This window comes from Thermobia domestica, chromosome 5 (assembly GCF_964235325.1).
Source record: "Thermobia domestica chromosome 5, izTheDome1.hap1.1, whole genome shotgun sequence".
Classification (NCBI taxonomy): domain Eukaryota; kingdom Metazoa; phylum Arthropoda; class Insecta; order Zygentoma; family Lepismatidae; genus Thermobia; species Thermobia domestica.
This window is the reverse complement of record NC_137458.1, coordinates 264,727,516-264,755,042: the sequence shown is the minus strand read 5'-3', so window position 1 is coordinate 264,755,042 and position 27,527 is coordinate 264,727,516. Positions and strand designations below refer to the sequence as shown.

Sequence of the window (27,527 nt, the reverse complement as noted above, 5' to 3'; positions counted from 1 at the left end):
ATTATTCATCTTAATGACCCCGGAAACTATGGATTGGATACTAATATCAATCATTTTCGACTATTTTTAGATGTCACTCATCCCATCCGTGTGAAAATTGTTAGTAATATAAGATTCTAGGGAGGATTAAGGTTGATAATCATGCTACATATCATTTTAATTGATAAATCACGCCAAGTACTTATTGCGTGATTTGATCACATACAAACTCACACACTGTTTTATATAGAGAGAGAAACGGAGTATGTAACCATTATAACACTTTAAACCGCAAGTTAACACGTTGTATGTGGACGCTGAACTACTGAAAAAGAAAATGTCGTAATTGTCGCATTTTCTATATAAACAACCAGTTTATTAAAAAAAAAGCCTGATCTAAATTTTAGAACCTTTGCACTAAAAATACAAAATGTATTCGTAAAGTGATTCTTCATATGAGTAACAAGCTGTAAACTAAAGCACAAAATAAGTGTCGAAACTGTTTACGAAAACTCATGTAGATGTAATCAATGAAGTTACAGGTTTCGCTTATCTCTCTAAGAATAAGATTAAGAATGTTTCAAACAAAATATAGGGTCATAGGGTTGTGCATATAGAGTCAAGAAAGTGAAGTTTAAAAAGGACATTTACCTGCAGAGTCTTCCACTATCTGAGCTAATGTATACACATCGATGTTTGTGATTCAGATAGATTGATACAAACCAGTTGATAAAACCTCGCCGTCTCATTAAGCGGAATATTCTCACCAATCTGTTGAAATTTCTCACTACTCCAAGGATGTTACCTATAAAAAAGTACACATTATATTAATAATCACATTATGAGAATTCCAAAGTAACAAGATCAATATTTATAATACTTTTCATTCGTACATATGGTTAGGATTACTTTGTTCCACACGGAAATAATTCACGTAGATGCAAAGTTATACGCACACACACGTACATACAATCAGTTAATGTTAAGAATTTTTCATTAAAATACTACTATCACATCTTTTCTGCTAAGTTTATAAATTTTAATGAATCAAATGTAGCCAACACTGGAGGATTGCGTTGTACTTAGAATATGAGATTATCCGAAATTATAAGACCTATTTGACATGGAAACATTTACATCATGATTTAATGTGGCAAATATACCGCGAGAAAAGCTAAGTGATATTCTATAGCACTAAAAAACAGCGGGACATTTACACGGTAGCATTTTAATTAGCATTACTCATGACGTATAAGAAACAAAACACTAAGTAAGAACACAATCATAGTTCACAGACTGATTGTATTTCTTTCCAGTTTAGCATCCCACGATTATGCAACCCAACCATACGGTGTTTGTCCACCACAATGCCCATTTGCCAGGGAGCTCGTATCGAACCAGGGACACCACATACCATAGATGAGCGCTCTACTACTGAGTCGTAACAGACAAATGTGAATTAGTGAAGGCTACTGTGGCTGTTACAACAACAGAATAATCTGCTACATGAACTGCCTTCACAAATTCAAATTAATATTTTACAATATATTTTTTTCTACGCTTACCATTGAGGAAAACCATGTATATGTTTGGGCTGCTGAGTTCTTCGCCGCTGAGTAGGTTTATATCCTCCACTCCTATGTTAAAAGCAAGTCGAATAATCGGTCCTTCTTCGACTTCAACCGTAATGTGGGTCATAAGCGCCAGATTCTTTACTAAACCACACGACTGGAATAAAAATCATTGTCATTTCATTCACAATAGTCGAATAAGAAGTCTGTCATGTCATAAAAAGTAAAATTTAAACCAAACAGTAGATATAGTTACTTACCTCATAAATTTCTCTACGAGTACTATTATTATAGATTTTAGCCTAAATCCTAATCTTCAGCCAAGGCCGTTGGAAAATAGCAATTTTAATGAAATGTTAAAAATGAAGGAATTCTTAAAATACTAGCCGCGCCCTGCCGCGGTGCAAAAATGACAGAAGCAAGAACTTAAAAACTAAAACGTTATGTAGTAATAAAAATACATGAAAATTCAATTTTTAAAAATTAAAAAGAAGAAAAAAAAACTACGTTCTTCATTTGTTTGTACTCTTCTTCCATGCGGTTAAATTTCCTTCAAATTCTTTCTTGATGCACTCTAGAAAGTGCGAGGTGCAACTGACCGTATCTAATGAAATAACATCGAGCTTTAGTAATTTCAAAAGACAAAAGAAATACTTAAAATGCTTCAATTGATGACAGCTCAAAAATACACACATCTTATCAATATAAACGCTTTCTAAGTGACACAGCGTTCAGGAAGACGACCATTAAAACTGAATATATATATATATTTATATTTTAGTTCAACTGTTGACAATTAACAAAGAAATCGAAAGAATTTGCAAAATAAATTTTAAAAAATGCGTTGTTGTATATGAACAGGTAAAAAGAAACACGGGGAGGATTCAACGAACCACTACAAATATAGCTGTCAGACTTTAAATTATTATTATTATTATTATTATTATTAAAATTACATACCGTGTTCGCTCAAGAAGTATTTTTCATGATTTACCAATGATTTACTATATTTTTCTACAACAAATCGTAAGAACACAATAGATATATGACTATTAATTTTAACATTATCTTTTTATAAGAGGAAAACAAGAATTAATGTTGACGAATTGTATTTATTCTTTTCTATTTTAAATGTTTTTTATTCTAAAAATGTTCTCTTTTCAACGTTTTGCCATACTTCGGTATTATCTTTGTTCCTTTTATGTTTTCTTTTTATTTGCTACTGTTGACGATGTAATTGTGTCTTAGACCGAGTGGAAGATACGGCACGAGCCTTAACTCAGTCTTTAATAAATTGAAATTAAACTGTGAAAAGTTTTTAGTTAATGGCAAATATGGGCAAGTGATTAATCGCTATATTATTTGTTATAATGTGTGTTAGTTGAAAGAATAATAAGTACACAGAGTTTTAGGTTTACGTAACGGTTATAAATAGCATTAACTAGTGTCAGTTATATTGAGCAATGAACTATTAGCAGTCATCTGTGGTTGCAGCTTGTTTCAAGAATAAAGCGAGAATGGTATTTATTAGTAACTCTGTTTCTATGAAGCATACAATAATTTCTGTGCATTTCATTCTGAGTATTAGATACGTAAATTTTTAACATTGGTTTTTCTTTGTACATCTTGACCTATGAAGAGAACAGAAGAGCGCTTGAATTTTTTACACAAGGTAAATACGCAGATATAAGGACAATTTTAGGATTGCATTTGGGATTTAGATTTCTGGGCTTTCGGCATATATGGACATGTTAGCTCATCATGTATGAGGGATGTTGTCCCTCGGCGATCACACTACCCGGGGAAGGAAAGGAAAGAAGGAAGCGGACTGGGACCTATATGTTAGGCACTACCCCGGCATTTGTTGGTGTGAGGAAAACATCATTCAGGATGGTTAGCTTGAAAAAGCTTTTTACACTTTTTCGACCGAGTGTTCCCACCGAAAATCGAACTCGGGACCGCTCGCACCGAAAACAAGAGCATTTGCGACTATGCTACGCGGGGCCACCACAAGGACAGTTTTATTAAGTTAATAGTAATGTGTCAGACATTCTTCTTATTACATTTAAAATTAACAATAATTCAACATACTGATATTTAACAAGGATATATTATTGATATATTAATTGTTTGTAATTTCAAGAATGAAAATTAGTTGCTAGGTGTTTACTTAATGGATTCTTAACTTTTTTCTCTTCAGGCACCTATATCACCGAAAATAATATCAGTCGCCTTGCTATTTTACTTTCTACACCACAAAGCAACTGCTGTTTAAAAACAGATTATATTATACGGAATCGTTTATCGAGTTACTTTCTACAAGTTTCTGGATTGATTTTACATCATCATCTTGGAACATTTCAAACAAAGCTCAACGCGACGTACTCCAAAAGAAATTAAGATTTCGTCTCTGAACAAAATCAGGTAATTTTCAAGTTCTAAGGTCTGGTCTCAAAGTTTCATTCGCTATTTTCTATAAGATTTGTCATTGAGAACGGCATCTTGCTCCACGTTCCTTCTCTACAGAAAAAAACACATTTTATTCTTTTTTAAAAAAAAGAAAGACTAAAAGCGCTCTAGTCATGTTCATGACGACTTTTGAACAAAGAAAACATCACAAGTGATCAGACTAAATCCGTGTAGGTATTAATTGGAAAGCTGTAATGTGATATGACGCGGAATATGGATGAAAATTACGTTCTGTGAGAATCTTTGGTGTATGTGGTCCAAGATTCGATTCGATGGCGACACAACCATCATGAGATAATTTAGAAGTAATGAACTCCGGTTGGACAAGCAGAAATACGGCGATGGAAGCGGATGTACTAGTTACACACTTATCTAAGCCGCATTCACAACTCTATCCTTCATACCTGTCATGCTAGCGGCTTTGAATTTAGCGTCTTGATGAAAATTACACAACTACATGAAAAAGATTATTATAGCAAACTCGTTAGCATAATACCTAGGCGTCAAAAATTCAAGATACCTAGAAATTTAAGGAATAAAATTTAAGCCAAACCAAAGCAAGGAAATATTTCAAAATTGATTATCCAAACCTAAATTAAGTGTATTTCCACTATATCTATTTTTTAATTAAAGAACTTTATATTTTTCTTGAAACAATCATAAGTATTTCTTATTAGCAGCGATCATGTTGATTAGTTTTATAACTCGAATTCTACTTTTTATTTTTGGTGTCTTGAACACAATTACTATTTTTTAAAACCATTTAAAAAAACTTAAAATGATTATTTTAAATTTAAAATAAGAATTTTTGATAGTAAGCTGCTCCTCAGTTTATTCCACTATTTTTCAAAGTGATGATGGTAGTACAACGGCAACCAGTAATCAGGCCGCAATAAAAAAAAAAAATCTTCCAATGAAGAAAATGAAGGAGTTTGGTAAAACATTCTCATTGAAGAATTTATCCTTAAAGAATAGTCCAACGTAAGAATAGAAATGTGTGTCCAAATCAAAAAACCATAGCTGCTGAAAAACTGGTTTTGATAAGAAAAAAGCTGCAAACTTACGAACACGGTAAGACTTATACCTATAATATCGCCAATATTGTAGATACGGCTTTCCGCTTTTATCACTTGATCATGATTTGTCACTTTATCATGATTTGTCAACTGTTAATAAATTCCTACCAGCCCCGCAGATACGATTTTATATGCCTTTGGACGGCAGAAATACTATAAGAAACTATGGCTTTGCAATAGTCAGTATATATTGCTTTCTACTTAAATAATCAAATTCTGTACCAACCTCTCCTTCAGGAGTGTCAGAGGGACACAACATTCCCCACTGAGATGGCTGCAATGACCTTGGACCTGACACCTTCCTCGTCTTTTCAAACTGAGAATTCACTCTGGTCATCATTCCAAGAGCAGAAATAAAAGACAGGCGTGATAACACTTGCGTTACTCCCAGTCTTTCCATCTTGAATCTTTTTATAGTCCAATTACCCTACAAGAATAGATTTACTTGGGTTAAAAAATCACACAAAGAAGTAATAAAGTAACAAACTTGACATTTTATACTTGTGACTCATTTGCCCTTATTGAATTACTTGTTGAATCGTCGAAAATTTGCTATGACGTAAAAGGATAAAATTATATTTTAATTGGTTACTAAACTTGGGTACAAAGTTTAAAGATCAAAATCTACAATGTGAGATTTTGATTTTTATACTTTGATTGATTGGTCTGCAGTTCAACGTCTCTTTTCAGCACCAAGGCTACAGGAGACCTACAGCTACAGCATAACGTAGGATCAGAATAATCACGAATCGAATCTGGATCTCCCACAACAGATACAGCTGTGGTAACCGTGAAATTCGATAAAAGGCTCATATAAGGTAACGAAAATAAACTCTTTTATTCAACGTCCCACGATTACTTATTCGACTAGAGGACAACGACCAATGAAAGTGAATGATCAGGAAAGAACTAGTAAAAGATACAGTGGGAGGAAACAGGAGAACCCCGAGAAAGAAAAACACCAAACTTGTCCGTCATAAGCTCACATGGCTTAGGACTGAACCAGGGAATCCTCACACATGAGGCGAGCGCTCTACCAACTGTACCCTTCCTGTAGAAGATAATAGCAGTCACTTTTCTTAATAGCGCTACACATCATTACATTGTGCACAAATACATTTGTCGTAAAATTTTCTGAACTTATAATGGACATCGAATAATTACTGCAGTTGGCTTCTGTATTTTCTAATGACAACAACGAACGAAAAAGCCTTTTCTCCGATATACATTTATGAAGGTATCAAGACAAGTCAAATCCATCTGTACACAATAGTTTAAAAAAGGACAACTTTATTTTTTATGAACCTTTTATCCAATGTCATCTTATTTCTAAATCTTAAAAATGTTACCACAGTCAGTAAAACTGACAATTCAAGATGAGAGGACTAATGAATCAATTTACCTGCCTTTATACGTTAAAATAATTATTTGATAATCATGCTTTATTTAAATCCAATTCAAATATTGAAGTCATACCAACATAAACAAAACGATCTACTAGAAAAAGACACAGTATTTTGATTACGTCAAACACATTTTACTTATGATGTTTTAAAGGATATGTAAAGGATTAGATGGACTGTAAGCGACATACTACATCATCTTGTATTAACATACTGAAAAAAAGATAACAGAAAACTTACTGTTGAAATGGCATTTTCAAGGCCCATTGATATCTGATCCTGCCTCATATGTTTTACAATATCAAACTGAGCAGCCTTATTTTTCGGAATGTTTTTATCAGCAATCATCTTCAACTGAAAGAATAAAAAGCAATTAAATATCTTGAACCACTCCATTTTTTAAAAAAAATTAAATTTCGGCATTTTAATATTTTGCCGAAAGTTGCACGTGACAAATCGCTTGTATCGTGGCCCAGGATTATTATTATTATTATTATTATTATTATTATTATTATTTAATAGTTTTTCACTTTGTCCTGAATTTTAACATATGTTAAATTCAATAACATCTGAGACTATCAAAATCATTCGCCTGCTTGAATTAATATGGACTATGCCAGCATTTACCTTGTTAATTATGTCTATAGTAGCTTTCCTGAACAGTTTCAACAACTTATTCTGTGACCTTTTTCACCAGGTTACGTCACTCACATGTAGATTCTGTTACATGTATGAATTAAAATGAGAAATAATGATTCAAAATTCCATCCGAATCCAAAAATTGATTCATACACTGTTTGACTCTACTGTAATTTCCAGTACTTTTATCAAGAAATGTCCATAGCATTTTTCTACAAAAACTATTACGAAGTCTTATTTAAATTTAAGAACACTTGTACCAAAAGTGAGTGATTCAATCTACATGTGAATGACTTAATCCTGATGTATAAGACCACGCAATAAGGATTGAAACTTCAGGGAAACTATTATATACACAATGAACAAGGTAAGGGCTATGTTTATCCCCTCAAAAAGAAGTCGTGACATGTTCGTCCTATGATATTAGTTTGAAGCCGGTTAGCATGATTTTAGCCTGTTTACCAACACCTTTTTTTTAATACAGAATATGGAGTTAATTGATGAAGAAAATAATATGTTAAAACAAATGAATGAAAATTAATACCGGTGATATGAACAAACGAATAAATTTAGAAAGCTCCACAATCTTTTCGGGCCCAATCGAAAACTTTGCGTAATATCTGCGTGTGAGCGACAAACTTTATGCATCCTACCCTACAAATGCCGGGTGGGGTCACCCCAATTTTAGGTAGAGGTGGATCCCATTAAACCTCAGAGAGTAGACCAGCATGAAAAATATTTCTAGCTAACTTATATTCCATTTCCTTGTGCCCGCATATTCTTCTTCTTATTATTATTATTATTATTATTATTATTAGTATTATTATTATTATTATTATTATTATTATTATTATTATTATTATTATTATTATTATTATTAATAATAATAATTTTAAAACAAAACTCTTCTTTACGTTTATCAACATTACAATATTCCATAGACGATCGAGCCCTCGAACAGGGTTTTGCGCAACAGTTGCGAGGCAGGCCCATTGTCAACACACTCAGATGTCATAGACGACTGGGCACCGATGAGGCAAGAAATTTCAATTCTCCATCGTACTTTTGAGATAAACGTTTTCAATGTTCTTTTCAATATGGCAATTCAGCGATCAAATTATCGATTTATCTGCAAAGAAACACTGATAAAGGATATTCATTGGCTAGATCTTTATCAATTCTATGAGATTAGTTCGCTAGAAGAATTTCCTAGTTGTGTTCTCAATATCCTAGCTAATTACTGTCAAGTGGGAAGAGAACAAACCCGAGAGGAGCTGTTTCAATTTGCTCGTCATAATAGAAACTAGAATCAACCAATATGTAAAGATCAGGTATTGTAAGTAAAAGTTGACAACGAGAAATATGAGAAGTAAAAGAGAGGAACTCGGAAAATAATGAAAAGTGAGGAAGACAAATTGAAATGAAAAGCTGGTAAACAATGTAAAGAATGTTCGAAATAATAAGTTAGATTTTTGGTTGGCGTATGTACAGTATATTATTTATAAGTAAATCTTAGTCGATTTGAAATAAGATCTGATTTATAAGGAAATAAACTATTACTCGAACTGTTTTCATTATTTATTATTTCATAGCTGATTGCAGATTAGGTTTTACTTAGTGCAAATGTTTTCTAATGAGACTAATCTTTCAGTTTTTAAAAATATGAGAAAACAGTAACTAAAAGCACCAATTCCAGTGTTGTGTGTATTTACAATTTAAAAAGATGATACCAACTATACATTGTATGCTTAGTATGAAAATGTTCCTTTTTAAGCTTTCTGAAAACTTTTGTAACTAATCTTTTGCTTTTATATTAATATATAATGTGACACTATTTATAGGTTAGAAGATAAATTAATATTTGATAAAGCATATAAACCAAGTTACAATTATTTTTAACATAATAAAGTGGGCCCTTATTTTAGTCTAGCAGGGTGGGCCGCATAGTTATCAGTGCCCTCTTTCCTTTGTTTCGTTCTTATTCGTTAGCGCTATACTAAACAACAACAGACCACACTAATCGAATTCTCAATTTACACGATTCACTAAATAATACAGCTATGACTACTGCAATCAACATTCAACTGGTGCTTACCTCCCAATTGAATTTCTTGAATAAATCCTCAAAAAGCAAGGACAAAAGAGATCCCGCTAATTCCAATCTTTTGTTCCCGTAATAATCTCTGTCGTCAATTACTTTTGTATCACTTTGGGCTTGAATCACACGACGTATCATTAAAGCTGTATACATGGCCTTCATTTTAAAATTGAAGTTCTCTACCTACAAATACACGCAGTTATATTTTACATATAAATCTACACATTCACTGAACATAATATTACAGTATAGAAAGTAGTTTCTTTCAAACGAAAACAGAGATAAGCAAAACAACAGAAAGCAATACAATCCTTCATAGTTTTTTTCTTTCAAGTTTTAAACATAAATTAAAAGAAGGGGAAGGGGAAAAAACAAGTCATATCCAAGTATGTGCTTTTTCCGGTGCTTTGTCCTATCTGTTGGTGGCTCTTGGTACTATTTGACTATATATACCATGCATGCGTAGATGTAGAAATGTTCATGTAAAAAGGGGCGAAAGATTTAACTAACCCTATTCCTCTTACGCGGTTTTCAATATTAAAACATCGTTTTCTCGAAAATGCCGTTTTGTGACATTCCTTCTTTTTTTACTTTACCCTTCAAATACAAAATTTGTTTCAAGCCTCAAAACGACAAAGTTATTTGATTACCGAATATTTAACATTTAATAATTAATGGTTCACCCCATTTTTGTTAGAACACTAAATTCATTGCAGAAACTTACATCATATATATTCCAGTTTTACATCCCTCTTAAACTGTAAATCTTATATGTTTCAACTCACTATATGAGCCGTATTCAGAGACTGCTGAGGAAAGAAATACAAGTGGTCGAAAATGTGAGTGGTAAAATTAATACGTACCAGGAAGGCAACCGTTCCTTTGTTACTTACCACACTAATTTACCAACAGTTGACGAATGCTACTCCGTTATTACTATTCATTGAAGTTCGTACAATAATCATACTGGAGTTTTATTACTGAATTACTAATAGGGTATGAAATCAATGTGCTAAGTAACAGAAGAACGAGTTTTGTACAATTTCCACAATATTCGAGTAAAACTTTCAAGTGGATATCAAATATTGTTCCCAAGACCTGTATCAAGCTATTATTTCTATCGTTAATATAAATACTACAAGCGTTCAGTTCAATTTCTAACATTGTCGATATGTACTTGTTCAATCTATTAAACATAACCACAAACAAGTTAATATTTTATTAACAAAAGTAACTCTCCAATTACAGAATGGAAGAAATATACAAGATAGTGGGCAAGTTTGATTTTTTTTTTTTTTTTTTAAAGTTCGAAGAGAAAATGAAATGAAATCTTTAAGTTTTACGTCCCACGGTTATGCCGGTTAGGTCAAAGGAGACGGTGATGATGAGTAATGAATGAAATGGTGGAATGAAGAAAGTGAGAGGAAACGGGAGAACCCGAGAAAACCCACGAGCACGGTGTTTGTCCACCACAAAGTCCACACGGCGCAAGCTGGGATCGAACCAGGGGCTCCAAGCACCGGAGGTGAACGCTCTACCACTGAGCCACCGCGTCCCCTTTAGTTCGAAGAGAGTTCTTACCCCGCACACTGAGGAACTTCAACATCCTTCTTACTTACTTTTATTTATTTGCTTATTTATTTTTACCAATAATTGTGTGATCAGTATCAGTCAACTATCTTAAAAGACTACAAACAGTGCTTTTTTAAGTTATTATTGCTACATCGACGATTCATTAAAAAGAAAGAAAAAAGAAAGTGAAATTAACTTACTTTATAGCAACGTAATTTGAACCTTATAATTATAATACACAATGGAAATAGAAAAGAACAGTTGTCATTGTTTTCTTCAGCTCACCACTTATGAGGAAAGAAAAGAAGTCTACACTAAAGTTTAGCTTAAACCATTTGAAATTGTGAAACAATTATATTGATACGACAAAAGTCACATAAGTAAACAATTTTACAAATAAATAAATAAATAAATAAATAAATATACTAGAAGTAAAAATGCCAAAATTTTTAGGTTATCAAACATTTTAGGAATAGTTCCAAGATCAATAACGTAAAGTTATTATAGAAAACTGACATCTAACAACAACTATTAAAAAAAAATCAGAATTAAATCTTAACAGATTTGATTGATTTGATGATAGCAGCAAAAATAGCTCCACTTTCATTTGACATTAACAGTTGATGAACCGAATATTCCCATTTTTATTCTACCATCAACGACTGTGTGCTTTTATAGACTTGAAACCAATGTTTATTTTTTTTTTTAGTTTAGTTTTATTTTTTGATTTGTCTTAATTTTTACTTGATTCTTTATTCCATTACCTGTTATTCCTTGCCCTTCACCTTCTCTTAAAAAAAACAGTCATAAATGGGTTGAAAGATTTATAACACTTTATTCAACTTTGGAAAGCACTGATGCATTTCTGCTTAAACTACTTTATCTCCCTGGCGTTCTAATACTACTATGAACATTAGATGCGAATGGAGAGAATTACACGCAAGTAACAATAGCAATGAACTTCAAAGTGTCCATTCTGTTACTTTGAAAATTACACAAGGAAAAACTCATTAACTGAATCAAATGAGGAGAATTTTCTTGAGTCCAAACACATTCTGTATATTTTCCTCTAACTTAAGAAGAAAGTCAGACCTATAAGCGTGGACCGTATATTTCGTTAAGTGTGTGGTAGATCAGCCCTATTATGGTGGTTAGTACTTTGATCTCTCTTTTCTGCTCCCAAGCAAACAATTAATTCATTAATTTTCCTCTAGTTAGAATACGGCCAATATTAAAGGTACAAAAATACGAAGTCGTACAAGAAAATGGTGAAAATACAATTAAATTTATTTGATACCTTAAGTATCATAAATGTAGCAGTAAAGAAACACGATACAGCATTCGTATGTATTGTTGCAGCGGTCAAAATTCTAGTAGCTAGTTATGATTATTCACTCCATAATTTTAAACTAGAAACGAATTTAATATAAGATTATTTCAACATTAATGTGACAAGGAACATACGTACATACAATAATTTCATTAAATTATTTTATAAATGGTATTGATTAAACTATTTAGATTTGAAAGCATTACACATTCCAAACAAAACTTACCGGGACATGGGCTAGCACAGTGGTAGCCAAAAGATCTCTAGCTTCATCCGCAGGCGATTTTTTTGGACCTCCACCGAAAAATCTTTTTTGCCGCACTTTCGAACCCAAATACCTTAAAATTAGATAACAGTACAATAACCTTATAATTTATTTAATTATTAAACTCTAATAACAAAGAACAAACGCACATGCATGATAAAAACTAAATTTGTTCAACATTACTTTATATCTTCTTTTGCGTGTCACATACTCCCAGAGTTTCCAATACCACGTGGAAAACTTTTCTACGCGTCATCCTTTGCTCAGCTTATCATAATGTTTTAAATTTTATCAATTATTGAGTTTCAATGAAAAAGTGCTACGTTAAAATTAACCTACAGTTTAATTTGCTATGAATTCACATGTGCGTGTCAAAGTCGGATGGATGAGAAAGGCTTACACGCATTAAGTTGCATCAAAAGTGGAGGGAGAATTTCACGTCACAGTGAATTAAATCAAATAATAAAACGAACCCTCACCAGTATAGACTGTCCTAACATTTTAGAGCCACCAGGAATGTATCGGAATGACAATAAGCGGCCAGATGGAATTACTTTGACACCTTGGAAAAGGGGTCAATGTCTAGTATGGGATGTAACATGTGTAGATACTTTTGCCCCATCTTACTTAACGTCAACTAGTGAAGAAGCGGGAAGTGCAGCAGAGACAGCGTGTATGCGGAAACATTCTAAATATTCAAAACTTAAAGAAGATCACATTTTTATTGCGTTTGCCACGGAAACAATGGGCGTTTTTAGCAAAGAAGCCAGAATGTTTTTAAAGGAATTAGGATCAAAATTAATTAATAAATCAGGAGATCCTAGAAGTGGTTACTTTTTGACACAAAGGATAAGCCTAGCCATACAAAGAGGCAATGCCATTAGCATATTAAACTCCTTCCCATCTTCACCCAAGCTAGACGAAATTTTTTATCTAAAATAAATATAAACATTTTCTGAATGTTAATAAATACCTACAGTTCAGTTCTGTTCGAAGTAACATTAAAATATTACATATTACTCGATGTTTCTATTATTTTGTTAACTATATACATACATACTAATCAGAAAATATAATTGCATTAAATATACAACTGCTTCTAGTTGAAGACCTCGAAAAGACAAAATTGGAAAACAGATCATGACAATGAAAACAGCTGGTTATATCGGAAGTACTGATTCAGAATGTGTAGAGCATTTATCCATAGTTCTTTTTGTTTTCAAAATATAGAACAATGCCAATGCTATAAAGTACAGACTATGCGAATATAAAAAGGTTTTTTTCTTAGGATACGGTGTCACAGCAAGTACCACAGCATACCTGAGAGCTTGATTCTGCGTTAGAATTCCAGCCTTGGAACATTCTTCGAGTGACGGTGAGAAGGATGTCATAATGTTATCCTCTGTCCCTATCATCTGCATTATCTCCTGGTCACTTAGAACGCCCATAGCTTTAAATACAATTGCAATTGGTACATCCTACAAAAATTAAATAACAAAATATATTAACATTACAAAAAGAAATTAATCACATTTAAATATAAAGATAGAAATGAACAAACTGTGCGTAAATTTATTTTTTTAAGTTGACTTATAAAATTAAATGCTACATTAAGATTTGGGAGTGTATTTTTACATTATGTTTCCAGAGACTGAAGAAAAATACACAAGGATATACAAAAACTTCAGGATATATAAAAACACTTAAATAATTAGCGACTACAAGCTATTATAAGAAGAGCAAATACTTCTAATTTACTCTAAGAGCTTATACGTATCAAATAGAACTTGCAAGTACATTATCATTATAAAAATGAAGAAAGGAATAGCCGAGTAAGCAGGAGATAAAATACGTGTGCATGGATTTGACCTTTTCTACCTGCTTTCATTCTGTTAGTGATTTATTTCTACGTAGCTGAAGGCGTGTCAAACCTTAGCTTCAGAAGTTCTCATTTTCCGAGAAAAATATTTAGGATTTTTAGATTTCTCGGTTTTCGGCATCTAAGGCCATTTAGCCCTTCACGATTTGAGGGATGACGTCCCTCGGCGAGCACAGAACCGGGGAAAGGGAAGGGAGAAAGGATTGGGGACGGAAGGAATCGGCCTGAGATCTATAAGTTAGGCACCACCCCGGCATTTGCCTGGTGTGAATAAGGAAAACAAAGGAAAACCTCATTCAGGGTGGCTGGCCTGAAAAAGCGTGTTACAGTTTTTCGACCGAGCGACCTCACCGGGAATCGAACCCGGGACCGCTTGCACAAAAATATTTAAGTTTATTTACTTATTTATTATTATGATTGTATCTTTGACACTGTTGTTCCGAATTTAGTAATATATGGCTATGTTATAAATTTCAAATAGGCCTACTCATTTGTGGTCATTTTTCATGACATTTGACGCAAAGCAAGTGAGAAAAATATGTATATGAAAACATATTTTACAAATTAAGAAAATGAACCCTATACTGGAGCAACAGCGCCCATTTTCTCATCAAATCTTCTCATATGTATTCCTATAACCCTTATTAAAAAGCAAGACGACACAGTCTGTTAGTCACACTAATAGTTCCCAGACATGCTGATAATTGTTGCTAGCTGGACTGCCTCTTACCTGACGTCAAGAGATGTCGCTAGTGTGCAGGTAATTTACAAGCGAACCACAATATGTATCTATCTTGCTTTTATCCAAAGAATACAATACATACATACTTCAGAAAGTTCACGTTTGGACTCTTAATCTTGTAGATTCCAAGTACATGCGAAATGATGGTCTCACGTAACACAGTATACTAGCCGATTCTCAAATGCAGCACTGAAACTACGCCATTGCGCTTAAGAATAAAACGTGATGGACTACCATTATTACGATGGATGTGCGAAGTTTGCCAAGTCAGCTCAAAGATAAAATAATAATAATAATAATAATAATAATAATAATAATAATAATAATAATAATAATAATAATAAAAGCTTGTCTTACTAAAAACTTCTACATACATTTACTCGTCTGTCCGTGTGTCCGTTCGAGAAACACAAAATCTCAAGAACTAATTGATGGATACACCATTAATTTTGGTCAAGGTGTAAAGGATTAAAAGCTAAGAAATAAGTTCGTTGATGGACGTAATCCATTCATCGGAAGTGGTAGAAATCAACCGCTTCCACTTTTAACGTTCATCGCTTAGAGTAAAAGCGGTAATAGACAACGAGAAATAGTTCTGTAAAATCAATTAACTGTTCCAAGAATATATTTCATGTCGACTCAACCTCTCTACTAAAACCAAAAAATAGGTCATACAAACAAAAACTTCTTCACGCAGTGTACACATGCCACTGCTATTTATTACATTTAAGCAGTCATACTGAGTGCAAACCATAAAGAATAAGACTGTAGCATCTCATGTGTCAGACTGTCAATAAGGACAATTATTATTTTATTTATAATAATAATAATTGTTAATTTTATATATTGCACCCTTTGGATAAATTTGAGACTTTTAAACATCGTAGCCATATATATTTGATGAAATATTTAGTTTATTTATTATTAGTATTTATTTATTTTCTTATACTTTTCTCAACTTGTCTTGCACAAAAATCGCCAAAAACTTACATCTAATGAGTCCTCACAAACTTTGTAGTATAGATATTTACGATTAGAAAGTCGTTTTTAAATTTCAAATTTTCTTTTCTTGGAAAAAAAATTGCAGACTAATATCTAACTTGGTTTTAAATTTATATAGGAACAAATAAAATAAATAAATTAAAAAAAGATCCATACAAAGGCATTTTATTCGTTCCTTATCTGGCTATGATCTTAATTAGTTTGGAAAGAGGTTTTACTGTGGGAAGTCCTCAAAACATCAGTTCAATCAGTTTTTATTAAATATTAAGTTATCCAGTATTCCGGAAACAGTAACTAGATAATGGGATTTCAAATGCAAAACGTAAGATTACTTTCTTATTTTTATTTTATGGTTGAATTCCGTTATACAAACGACACGATCATGTATTGCGGGGTGCCTGTATATAACTGTAGCAATGTGAGTTTCACTGTTAACCAAATGAAAATGATATGGAGGCACTATTTTCCAAAAATATGGTTCTCTTTATACCGTAAATCTTTTCATCAATGACCATTATCCTTCAAATATTTGGTCATTATCAGTTTTTCGGTTCTCAGGTTATAAACATTCAACACAACATGCAGTAAATGAACTGAAATCTTTCAGTTTAACGTACCACGATTACGCCTTTTAGGCTAAGAGACACGTGATTAAGGCAAGTGGATGATGATGGAAGAATTGGTGGAATAAGGATGTGGGAGGAAACAGGAATATCCCGAGAAAAACCACGGACACGAACTTGTCCACCATAAACTTACTTGGGCTGGATCGAATAAGAAATCCTACACATCAGAGGAAGTGCTCTACCACTGAGTCACGGTGCCCCCCTCCCCCTTCCACGTCACAATATGAAATAAACACAATAGAACCCCGTATAGTACCATAATTATTGAGCTGTCCGAAACAAGTTTAAACTTATTTAAAATGTAAAAGTTTATATTTTATCGCATTCATTTATAATAAACATCAAAACAGTTATTACCTATGAGAGTATTGGCAAGTTGAAAACTCCTACGTTAATTAGCTCCTGTTAATTTGTTCACGTAGAATCTTCCTCCGAATTACTTAAAATGCTATCTAAGTCATCCTTATTTTTCTTCTGGTGTGTTGGCAATAAGGATCTTCTCACTAGATGATACGAATAAGTGACTTGTAAGCCTGTAGACACGCTTAAGTAGGGGAACTGAACTGTTGAACCACTAGATATCAACATACGGTAGCTGCTATCTTTAATTTAGTGTTTTTACAGTACAGCTCCTCCAGGAGAGCGTCTCTACAGTTATAAAATTTACTTACTCTTACCATCTAATTATATTTTCATAAAAGCTACTTACCGAAATATTGTAATGTCTTTTTCACTCAAAGCTTAATAATTATTTTGATATTTATTTACTTTGTTACATAACTCATTTTATTCTAGCATCTCAAACACAATCATGTACTTAGAACTGTCACTGAATAAGCAGCCTCTTACACAAATTAAGCCTTACTTACATCTTGCAACGTATTGTGTTTGAGGTAATATTTGCCATTCTTCATGACAATATTGGTTCTTGACTTTTTCTCATGAGTGCTGCTGGTAACTTGACAGGTAATTCCACCTTTTCTATCTTCTTCTACAATCATCCTGTTCTTTGACAGCTGCTCTTGAATCAGAATAACCTGTTTCAAAAAAGGAAAAAGAGCTGTGGTAAGCCAATGAAATAATAAATAAGTAAAATTTAAATTTTTGTACAATATAAAAAGAAGCGAATTTAAGTATGTAATTCCATACTATTAAAAGCGATTAACGGAGAAAATAGGACAAAAAATCAGACAAACGCCAATCGATAAATCTCACTCAGTAGAAGAAAATGATATGCATCAGTGTAAAAACTCATGCGTAGTTTTCGAGAAAATTGAGAAAAGCAAATTATTTTGTAAACCTAAGAAACTGACACTGAACGAAAACCACACCACCCATTAAGGTGAAAAATACTGAAATATATTATTAGTAAGCTCTTCATTATGACACCACCAAAATGACGGTACGTAGTATGGATAATGAGGTATAGCTTAAGTCTTAAACTTTATTTCACACTAGCACAATACCTGCTCTACGCACACGGAGAGAATACGTTTCATTTTGGCCATAAACTTGGATTTAAACGGCGTTGTAAGTGTCATTTTTATATATCTCCTCCTCCCCAAAGTCGCACCGTCAAAGTGAAATAATAAAAACCATCCCAGGCCCGAACCTCATCTATGTTGAAAAATTAATCGAGAACGATCGGATGGTTCAAGAGGTATGAAGACACACACATACAGTCACTTTCATGCTTAAGGGTAAATTCTGATGCGTAGGTTCTGAGATATCAATTTTGTGGCGCTCCAATAGTAATTAAGTGTTCTGACACATTCTTTATAGATATATTAATGTACTGAATATGTTAAAAACTATATTGTTAAATGTCAGGTCAATCTTCTTCTAGCAGTGGCTCACATACTCCTAACAATTATGAACATAATATTTTAATATCTTGCAATATTTGATTATTTTAATTCGATTTTCATTAATGTCATAGTGGCGAAGCGTAATCCCACAAGTACGGTAGGCCCTACACACTAATAACACAGATAGCATTTAATGTATCATAAAATGTTTAAAATTACACCCAGAAGTCTATTTTTCTTATTGACTTAAAAAAAACTACCAAATCTATTTATTTTAAAGAACTTTCTTAGCTGTATCTCTAACACTGTTTACAGTTGAATTTATGTGCATGTATACATAGTAGTTTTGTTCTTGTTTAATTTAACACGAAAGAATGAATATATAAGCAAAAGTAGACGGAAAGTAGTCTATTATTATTATTATTATTCAACAAATATTTACATGAGCAAAACACGCAATATATATTAATGGAATATTCCCATTTAGCTCCACTACAAATATTTTGTAGTGCAATTCATACTTTCTTCTGTCTGGGATTTGCAAGGGGGATGAGAGGATTTCCTCCTCACTTGCTGTTTCCATTTCCTGCATATTTCAAAATGGAGAGAGAGAAAAAAAGAAAGTATATTCTTACAGTTAGCTGTCAAATTTCTTGGATAAGCGTTTGTTATTTGCGTAAGTACAATACTGCGTTTAATTAATGCATCACGTGATAATGACTTCACTAGAAATGTTAAAACTCAGAAGGAACTTTATTTGAATCAGCGCAAGATATTTAATATTGTATTCTATGGAGTGACATATTTACGGGGGTGGCTTCCGGGCTTAAATACTCACAGAAATTTTATTGCAATGTTTTATTGTTTTATACATACTACACAATTTTCACATTTCCAGGAATAAAGTTAGCAAAACTTCTCGAAACAAAATCGTAAATACTCCACTGATTCTATAAAAGCAGCTACTCTGAATAAATGCTGTGAGTACATACCTAAATTAAACAAGTTATCACTAATAGAAATACACAATTCTACACAGAAACTTCTTACTCTGTGTTAAGGATATCATTTTATAACATATTAGCATTGAAAGATGCCTTCAACGTTAAAATTAAACTCCCAGAGGCGAGCCTTCGCACCTTCCCAACAATGCGTGCAATCCCAAGCGACAATAGCTTCGCTCCCTGAGCAGCATAGCTCGCAAACCTGTCTACCGAGCTGGTGAGGCTCAGACGGAAGGGACTCGGAGTATTTCCAACCTACTATTTTGTTACCGAAAAAACCGAAATGTTGAAGTATTGACTTTATTTTATAAGAAACCAAAGATAAAGAAAATATAAGGTAGGAAACGGGGTAAGCCCGGCCTCAGAGCCTCATAATACACTTCGCCACTATATATATAAAACTACATAAACTAACATAAATTAAAGGGTACTTCCGGTTGACGTGGAAAGTTGAAATTTGGCGTGATTGTAGCTTTCCGGGATTAACCGACGGGAAAATTACTAAAAGTTAATATTTTTAATTTTTAGGAGGTCTAAAGGGGAGATGAAGAATTTCCCCATATTATTTAAATGGGTCCTTTTTTGGAGCTATAATCTCGTGTTTTGTTCGATTTCGTTAGCATTACCTAAATAAATCAGCAAAAATAAAAGTTTCCAACTTTAGAATGGTTTTATGGGGATCTGAAAAATCTTTCCCATGCTATTTATATGGGACATCTTTTACACCCCAAAATTATTGGCCACTTCCTGTAGGACTACAATGATTAAATTTCTCGTGATTTTAGCTTTTCGAGACTAACCGACAGAAAAATAGCAAAGTAAATATTTTAAATTTTTAGGGAGTCTAAAGGGAAGATGAAGAAATTCCCCATATATATATATATATATATATATATATATATATATATATATTTACTTATAATCTCATATTTTACATACTTGGAATTGGAATACAAACGTGAAATTCGGTATGCTTGTACGTTTATGTGACCGTTACCCAAGGAAACCGGTACAAATAAAAATTTCCAATTTTAGGGTAGTTCTATTGGAACTGAAAAATCTTTCCCATGTTATTTATATGGGACGTCTTCTACACTCCAAAATGTTTAGGCACTTCCGGCAGGATTAGAATGATGAAATTTGGCATGATTGTAGCCTTCTGGGACTAACCTACAGGAAAATTGCCAAAAGTGAATATTTTTTATTTTTAAGAGGTCTAAAGGGGAGATGAAGAAATCTCCATGTTATTTAAATAGGCGTTCTTGGGATACAAAATCTTATTTTTTTAGATAGTTTAAATATGGAAAGAAACTTGAAACTCGGCATAATTGCAGGTTTAAGAGGTGCGAGGCCGTAGGCCAAGCAAAGGTGGGGATGCGGGGGCGAAGCCCCGAGCTGGACAAAATCAGAAAAAATGAAGAGCAAATGCACGAAATTCACTGTTGATGCAAAGGCTAATACGTAGAGATGCGAGGCCGTAGGCCGAGCAAACGTGGGGGACTGGGGGGCGGAGCCCCAGCTAGCTAAGAGCTAGTCTTTTATAAAACTAGAAATTATGGGTAAAAATTTAGAGTAATCAGAATTTTGTAATGCACGTAGTTAGAATTCCACAATATACACCATTAGGTCAAAAGTAGATAGTTTGAAAGGCAATATACATCTGTTAGTAATATGATAACATAAATACATAAACAGAGTATTCAAAGCAATTATATTAGAACCATCTGCAGAATAACACAATTGAGCACAAATAAATATGTAACATGGAATATATCAACTTTAAATAGCATTAACAAGATAGAATAGCATATCGCCTGGGAGGCAGCACCTCAGGAAATGAGAATGAAACGAAATCTTTTGAGTTTTACGTTCCATAGTTATGTCGTGTGGGCTAAAGTAAACGGTGATGATGAGAAATGAACGAAATAGCGGAATGAAGAAAATGGGATAACCCCGAGAACCCTCCCCACACAAACACACGGTGTTTGTCCACCACAAAGCTCACTTGGCGCGAGTTGGGATCGAACCAGGAAACCCACGCACGAGAGGTGAACCATCTACTACTGAAATATCTACTACCCGAGAGAAATCTTCTGCAACTGAATGTGCTGTTACAAATGTAATATTCAGATTCTTCTTTCTGATAACTGATCACGAGAAACTTCTATTTTGTGTAAAAATAAGAAATTAGACGCTTTACAGTGTATTTTTCTGCAATTACTATATTTCAATTTCTGAGTCGTACTGTAGAAATATGGTTTTATTTTTACATCTGATTTACGAGGATCAGAATCGATGACACATACGAGGGAAGTTAACGATGAAGTGGTTTTAAGAAGTAATTGTATCTTCAGGATAATGACAAAATGAGCTTAAGACTTTAATTATTTCGTACATTTAAGATCAAAGGAGATTTCTGTATCCATGAAACCATCGCACAGTAAGTACCGGATTTTCAATAATATTATTAGCGTTTAAGGAAAAAATGTCCAAAGGTGAAACATAAAACAATCAATAGATCTAATTCAGCTGAACAAAATGAAAAATGAAATGAAATCTTTGAGTTTTACGTCCCACGATAATGCCGCTTAGGCTAAAGGAGACGGTGATGATGAGAGATGAGTGAAATGGTGGCATGAAGAAAGTGGGAGGAAACGGGAGAACCCCGAGAAAATCCACGAGCACGGTGTTTGTCCACCACGAAGTCCACACAGCGCGAGCTGGGATCGAACCAGGGACCCCAAGCACCGGAAGTGAACGCTCTACCACTGAGCCACCGCCCCTTCCCCCCTGAACAAAATGATATGGTCAATGTAAATCCTAATGCACAGTTTTCGAGAAAATCGATAGAAACCAGTTTCTCTTTGTTGTAAATCTAAAAATGTATACTGTACGATAAGCATGCCAACTACTAAGAAACTGATCTTAAAATATACACTAGTCAAGTATTTCATTATGATACTAGCCAGAGGACAGTACACACGATGCTAGTTGTCTACTAGTCCACGCTTAATTGCATGCATGGACAGCATTCCCGCGACCGTTCGGTCTATTTGATGGACGGGTTCCGCCAAACAAGGCACCCCGCCCGCAGTTGCTCGTGCCTGGAACTGAGTCCTCGTGCACGATGTGCACCGTCAAGATTTGTCCCCTAACCTTGACGCCTTAGCGTGTAACCCCCATTCACTGAGGGAGTGGAATACGCCCACTGCGATGCCAGACCGAAGACCTGAGTGCCTACCAGTTAACCTACTGGTGGAGCGGTCCTGCTAGCGAGTCAGGCCCTACCATACTCTGCAGGCATGGTGCAGCGTTATAAGGCAAGCTCACCTCCCGCACATGTTCACCGTTACCCAGGCTCCTGGGATAAGTTTCCATATGCTACCGAATCCCACGGTATGACCACAGCCCGGTAGAGTCCAACCCAATCCGGGAACCCCAAGCAATGCCCGAGGGGGCTTGCATCCCGGCCCTGCCTACCTCTATCGTTCAACTGGCAACCGCCGTGTGTAGAGGTACCACACACACGTTGAGGTGCTGTACGTGTTAAGTCACCATTTCAGTTTGGTGCCGGCCCATGTCCTACAGGGTTTCCTCCCTTCCGCGGAATTAGAGCCGTTACAAATGTGTCTGGGATTGGACCTTTCCCGCTTTCGTTTGGTCCTCCTAGCTGGCAGGAATCAGACACTCCCCTCCCGGTAGGATCGTCCAAGCAATACGGGACTACCTCTCTTTAACGTGTTGAGGTACTACGTACACGCTGAGATACTCGGTATCTCTTCCCAGACCCAACAGCACGTGTAAGTCGCCATTTTGCCACTGCTCTCCCCCGGTAATGGTTAATGACATATAGCCCAAAATTATGATCAACTATTAAGTTTTAATTTCTGTTTAACTGCGATATTCAGTAAAAGATACGCCATTCAGACGATAGCTCACTTCGAGTCCACATGAACAAACTGGCTTGCTTGAAGCTTCATGAGTACTTTCCAAGAAAATGGAGAGAAACTAATTCAAATGGCGCTAAAACGCATGTCGTTCGTTGCCAATCTGATGTAGTTTATGATTTTCATTTTGCTAAACACTTTCTTATTCTGCTAATACACTATATTATTTTATTATTAATTTATGTACGATATAAAAAAATATGAACCGTTTACTAGCACGTTGCATCCATTGCAAGGTTCTACGCGTGCTTCCAACACCACGTGCTGGCTGAAAATAACTTCAGACGACAACTACGAAGAAAACATCGTCAACCATACTCAATGATCGTCAACGAAGATTAATGAAATCAGCAACATTACTGGATAAAAGGAGCCCACACACCGAAGAAGGCACCAATCTCCACCGATTTATCATCAGCTCCACTCTCTAGGATGCCTGGTCTCTGAGAGCTCCTTTATCTTTACCTCTCTACGACGCCTGGTCTCTGAGAGCTCCTTTATCCTTACCACTCTCTAGGACGCCTGGTATCTGAGAGGTATTTATACACATTCCTTGACTGGAAGAGCCTTGGATCTCGTCACCCTAGGACACCTGTTCTCTGGGTTCCTACAAGCTCACCAACAAAACACCGAATATCCAAGAGGAATTTAATATTTGAACTGTAATTAGTTATTATTACTGTACATAAGAGGAATTTTCCAACAAAAGGTGATTGGCAAAATCCAAAAGATCCCGTGTACCATTTTTAGCTCTACCCCCAAAAGACAGAATTTTACACTATAGTTGTTTTTATTTCTGTAACACTATACTACCTGGAACGTGAAAAAGGTCGGCTGTACGTTACAGACAACGGAATAAAAAAAACTAAGCTATCAAATTTTATTCGATACACTAGTTTCAAAACTTTTCTAATAAACCACGCAAACTACAGAAATTGTAGGCTACGTCAAGTATGTTTTGTCTGACAACATAACTGAAATTACTTCAACTCAACTATCAAATTGAACACTAAGCTAGAAATTCTTCGTAAAATTTATCTTGAAAATAGGCAAAATGATTTTCACAAAATAAAGTACATATACAGTTTTCGGGCGCAAGAAAGCCATTTAGCCAGATTTTAACTTCAGGGAAAGATATTAAGAGCAAAATAGGAGAATTCCGATATGGACATAAAATTGTCCATCATGATTTTACATGACCTGGGATTAGATCAAAAGATTTCTGCACCACAGTAAAAGTTTTAAAGATGAGCTATCGTGATTCTTTCCCTTATTTTTATTCAACACGAAAAAAGCGTATGAAAAGGGATCAAAATGACCTCTACACTTACGTAGAAGTTACATGTTACAATAGGTGCACTTTTGTTAATGCGAAAAAAGTGCATTAACTTAGAGTAAATGATACTACATTCCAAGTTCTTTTCAAACTCTCTCTTTCTTACAGTCCCTCTTGACTAGTTTAAATCTAGAAAATGACGAGTATATTATTACCTTTTCTTGTCCTTTAACTACAAAATAACCGCCTGGATCATAAGGACATTCATTCATCTTAGCCAATTCGGCTGGAGACTTTCCAGTGAGAACGCAGTTGGAACTTCTCAGCATTATTGGCATTCTACAAAAGGAAAAACAAAAAACAAACAAAATTACAAAAATTTCATATAACTAACGAATCGTCTAAAGCTAACGTTGACGATAATTTTAATTTTCTTGTTAACTGAACAAATAAAGGAAAAGAGAAGTACATAATTTCAATGTTTTAGGCTACAAAATAAGTTTATTCCGCAAAACAAACATATTCTTTATTGTATACAATACAATGGTAAATTTTAATTTATTTTTTTCAGATTATATAATCAGTCAAAGTATAAGCTACAGTCATACGTATTTTCTGAAGAAAGAAGTCAATATATACCAAATTTAGACACTACATAACGCATATTCATCATTTAACCCTCCGTCGGGCGCGTACAATTTGTGGAATGAAGAGCCAACACTTTTATTTGCCAAACTTACAAGTAAAGGATCTAAATGGATGAATCGAGTTGCTAGAGGAGACATAGTGCGCCTGATAGAGGATGTGGAAATATCTATATGTGCAAAGTTATAGCGGCTGAGCGCCATTAGAAACGCGGGGAGGAGGTCAAAGTTGGTGGGAGAAGGTCTATTCTGTTATAGACTGAAATACATCAAATAAACTGTTGAATCATAAAAATACTCAAAGATAGACAATGCAAACTGTGGTAGTTTCACATATTGACAAAAGAAGAACGGGCAGAATAGATCACAAACCTCCTCCGCCATATTGAAATCTGTTATATTTTTTGAAATGGAAAGGTAGTCATGTGATATATCAATTAAGGCCAGAATGTTCTCAAAAAGTCAATTATGAACTTGAGTGATCGTTATCTGTACTTAATTTGAAGATTTAGGATAATCTATATAGTTGTTTACGAAACTGATACTCGTATGTTGAAAGTTTGGATTATCACGGAAACACATGTAGACCCAAGTTAAACATATTGTATGGTTCTACATGTCTCCATAACATGCGATAACCATGTGTGTACTACACGTGTTAATAGTAAACAAAAACAACGCAGACGACGGACCCGAAGAGGAGTCGCCTACATTCGCCAGCAGTCGGCAAGACGAAGATCACCAAGGGTAGCCGACACTCCAGGATAAAAGAGGAGCACGCATCAACAAGCATCGATCTATCCAGGTTGATCAAACCACCAAATCCCTAAGGCGCCCGGCCATTGGATTTACCTTACCCTCTCACGACGCTTGGTCAATTGAAAGATACCTATCCTTAAGCCCTAAGACACACGGTCATTGGGTTCCCTTTCCTCTCTCACGACGCCCGGTGAAGGGAATGTCCAAATTCCCGTGTACAGTAATTGCTCTACCTTACATAAACTGAGAGGATTTTACAATATCTACAAGCCAAGAAAACTAACAGTGAAATTTGATATCCAAGTTATATATTATTACATTGTTATTTATGACATTACTTCCAATTTGCTTCACATAGTGTGCCGAAGAGATCTGTTCCGGTCTAAAAGAACAGTTTCCGCTTTTTTTTTTTTTTTTTTTTTTTTTTTTTTTTTTTTTTTTTTTGTCATTTTGAGCATGTGTTTCGATAGTATCCAAAAGGATAAAACAGGTCATAATTCATCATCGGTTAGTGATACGACACAACAGACAGCAGCATTGCATTACTGATCAAAACAGTCTGAAAGACATGTGTCGCATGACCTCTCCATTTTAAAAAACATCAGATTTCAAGATGGCGGATTTCAAGATGGCGGCAGAGGTTCGTGATACTCTGTCCATTCTTCTTTTGCCAATATGTGAAACTATCACGGTTTGCATTGTCTATCTTTCAATATTTTTATGATTCAACAGTTTATTTGATGTATTTCTATAATATAGAATAGTCCTTCTCCCACCAACTTTGACCCCTCCCCCTCCGTTTCTTATGGAGCTCAGCCGCTATAACTTTGCACGTACACATATTTTCACATCCTCTATCAGGCACACTGTCTCATCCCGTAACTCGATTCATCCATTTGGACCCTTTACTTGTTAGAGTTTCCCTGTGAATGTCACTGGCTCCATTCAAGCTTCCAATTTTTCCGCCATCTATACGATAACTCCATTGTTGTTACTCGAAGTTTAATATAGTCTGCAGTACTGAGTTTGTCACCTGTAACCTTGACAGCCAGTGCTTACACCCTTTTGTGACAAACAATCTCAGATACCAAGTGTGTGTGATTAAATACTAAAGATGTTATTTAATGATATTGCCCCCCCCCCTTTTTTTTTTGACACCATCGGGCACAACTCATTTGTGAAATTAACAACAAATATTTTTTAAGTTTATAGTAATGGAGTGAAAAAGTACTAAAACAATTAGAGGGTGTATGAAAAGTCCGGGGCCAAAGACCAACTTTGTTATGAGTAAAAATAAGAAAAAAATGAGAAAAAAGTTGTTGGAAATAAACGGTTTCTACCGTAAAATGATGGAATTTTTTCAGTCGCATCAGCTGTTTGCGCTCCACACTATTAAGGACCCCTATGTTCAATGATAAAGTAACTTTTCCAGTATAGC

The 27,527-nt window shown here is 34.5% G+C and overlaps 1 protein-coding gene across 1 annotated transcript in view; it reads right to left on the bottom strand.

Annotated features, from left to right (window-relative positions):
• Polr3B (RNA polymerase III subunit RpIII128) overlaps positions 1-27,527 on the bottom strand; it is a 75,864-nt gene that overhangs the window by 34,854 nt on the left and 13,483 nt on the right. The window contains exons 4-12 of the mRNA XM_081760011.1: positions 24,902-25,025; positions 17,521-17,688; positions 13,723-13,880; positions 12,364-12,475; positions 9,233-9,418; positions 6,739-6,852; positions 5,322-5,522; positions 1,545-1,707; positions 631-784 (exon numbers count right to left, since the gene is read on the bottom strand). Coding sequence (XP_081616137.1) covers positions 631-784; positions 1,545-1,707; positions 5,322-5,522; positions 6,739-6,852; positions 9,233-9,418; positions 12,364-12,475; positions 13,723-13,880; positions 17,521-17,688; positions 24,902-25,025 — 1,380 coding nt within the window. The remainder of the gene's footprint in view (positions 1-630; positions 785-1,544; positions 1,708-5,321; positions 5,523-6,738; positions 6,853-9,232; positions 9,419-12,363; positions 12,476-13,722; positions 13,881-17,520; positions 17,689-24,901; positions 25,026-27,527) is intronic.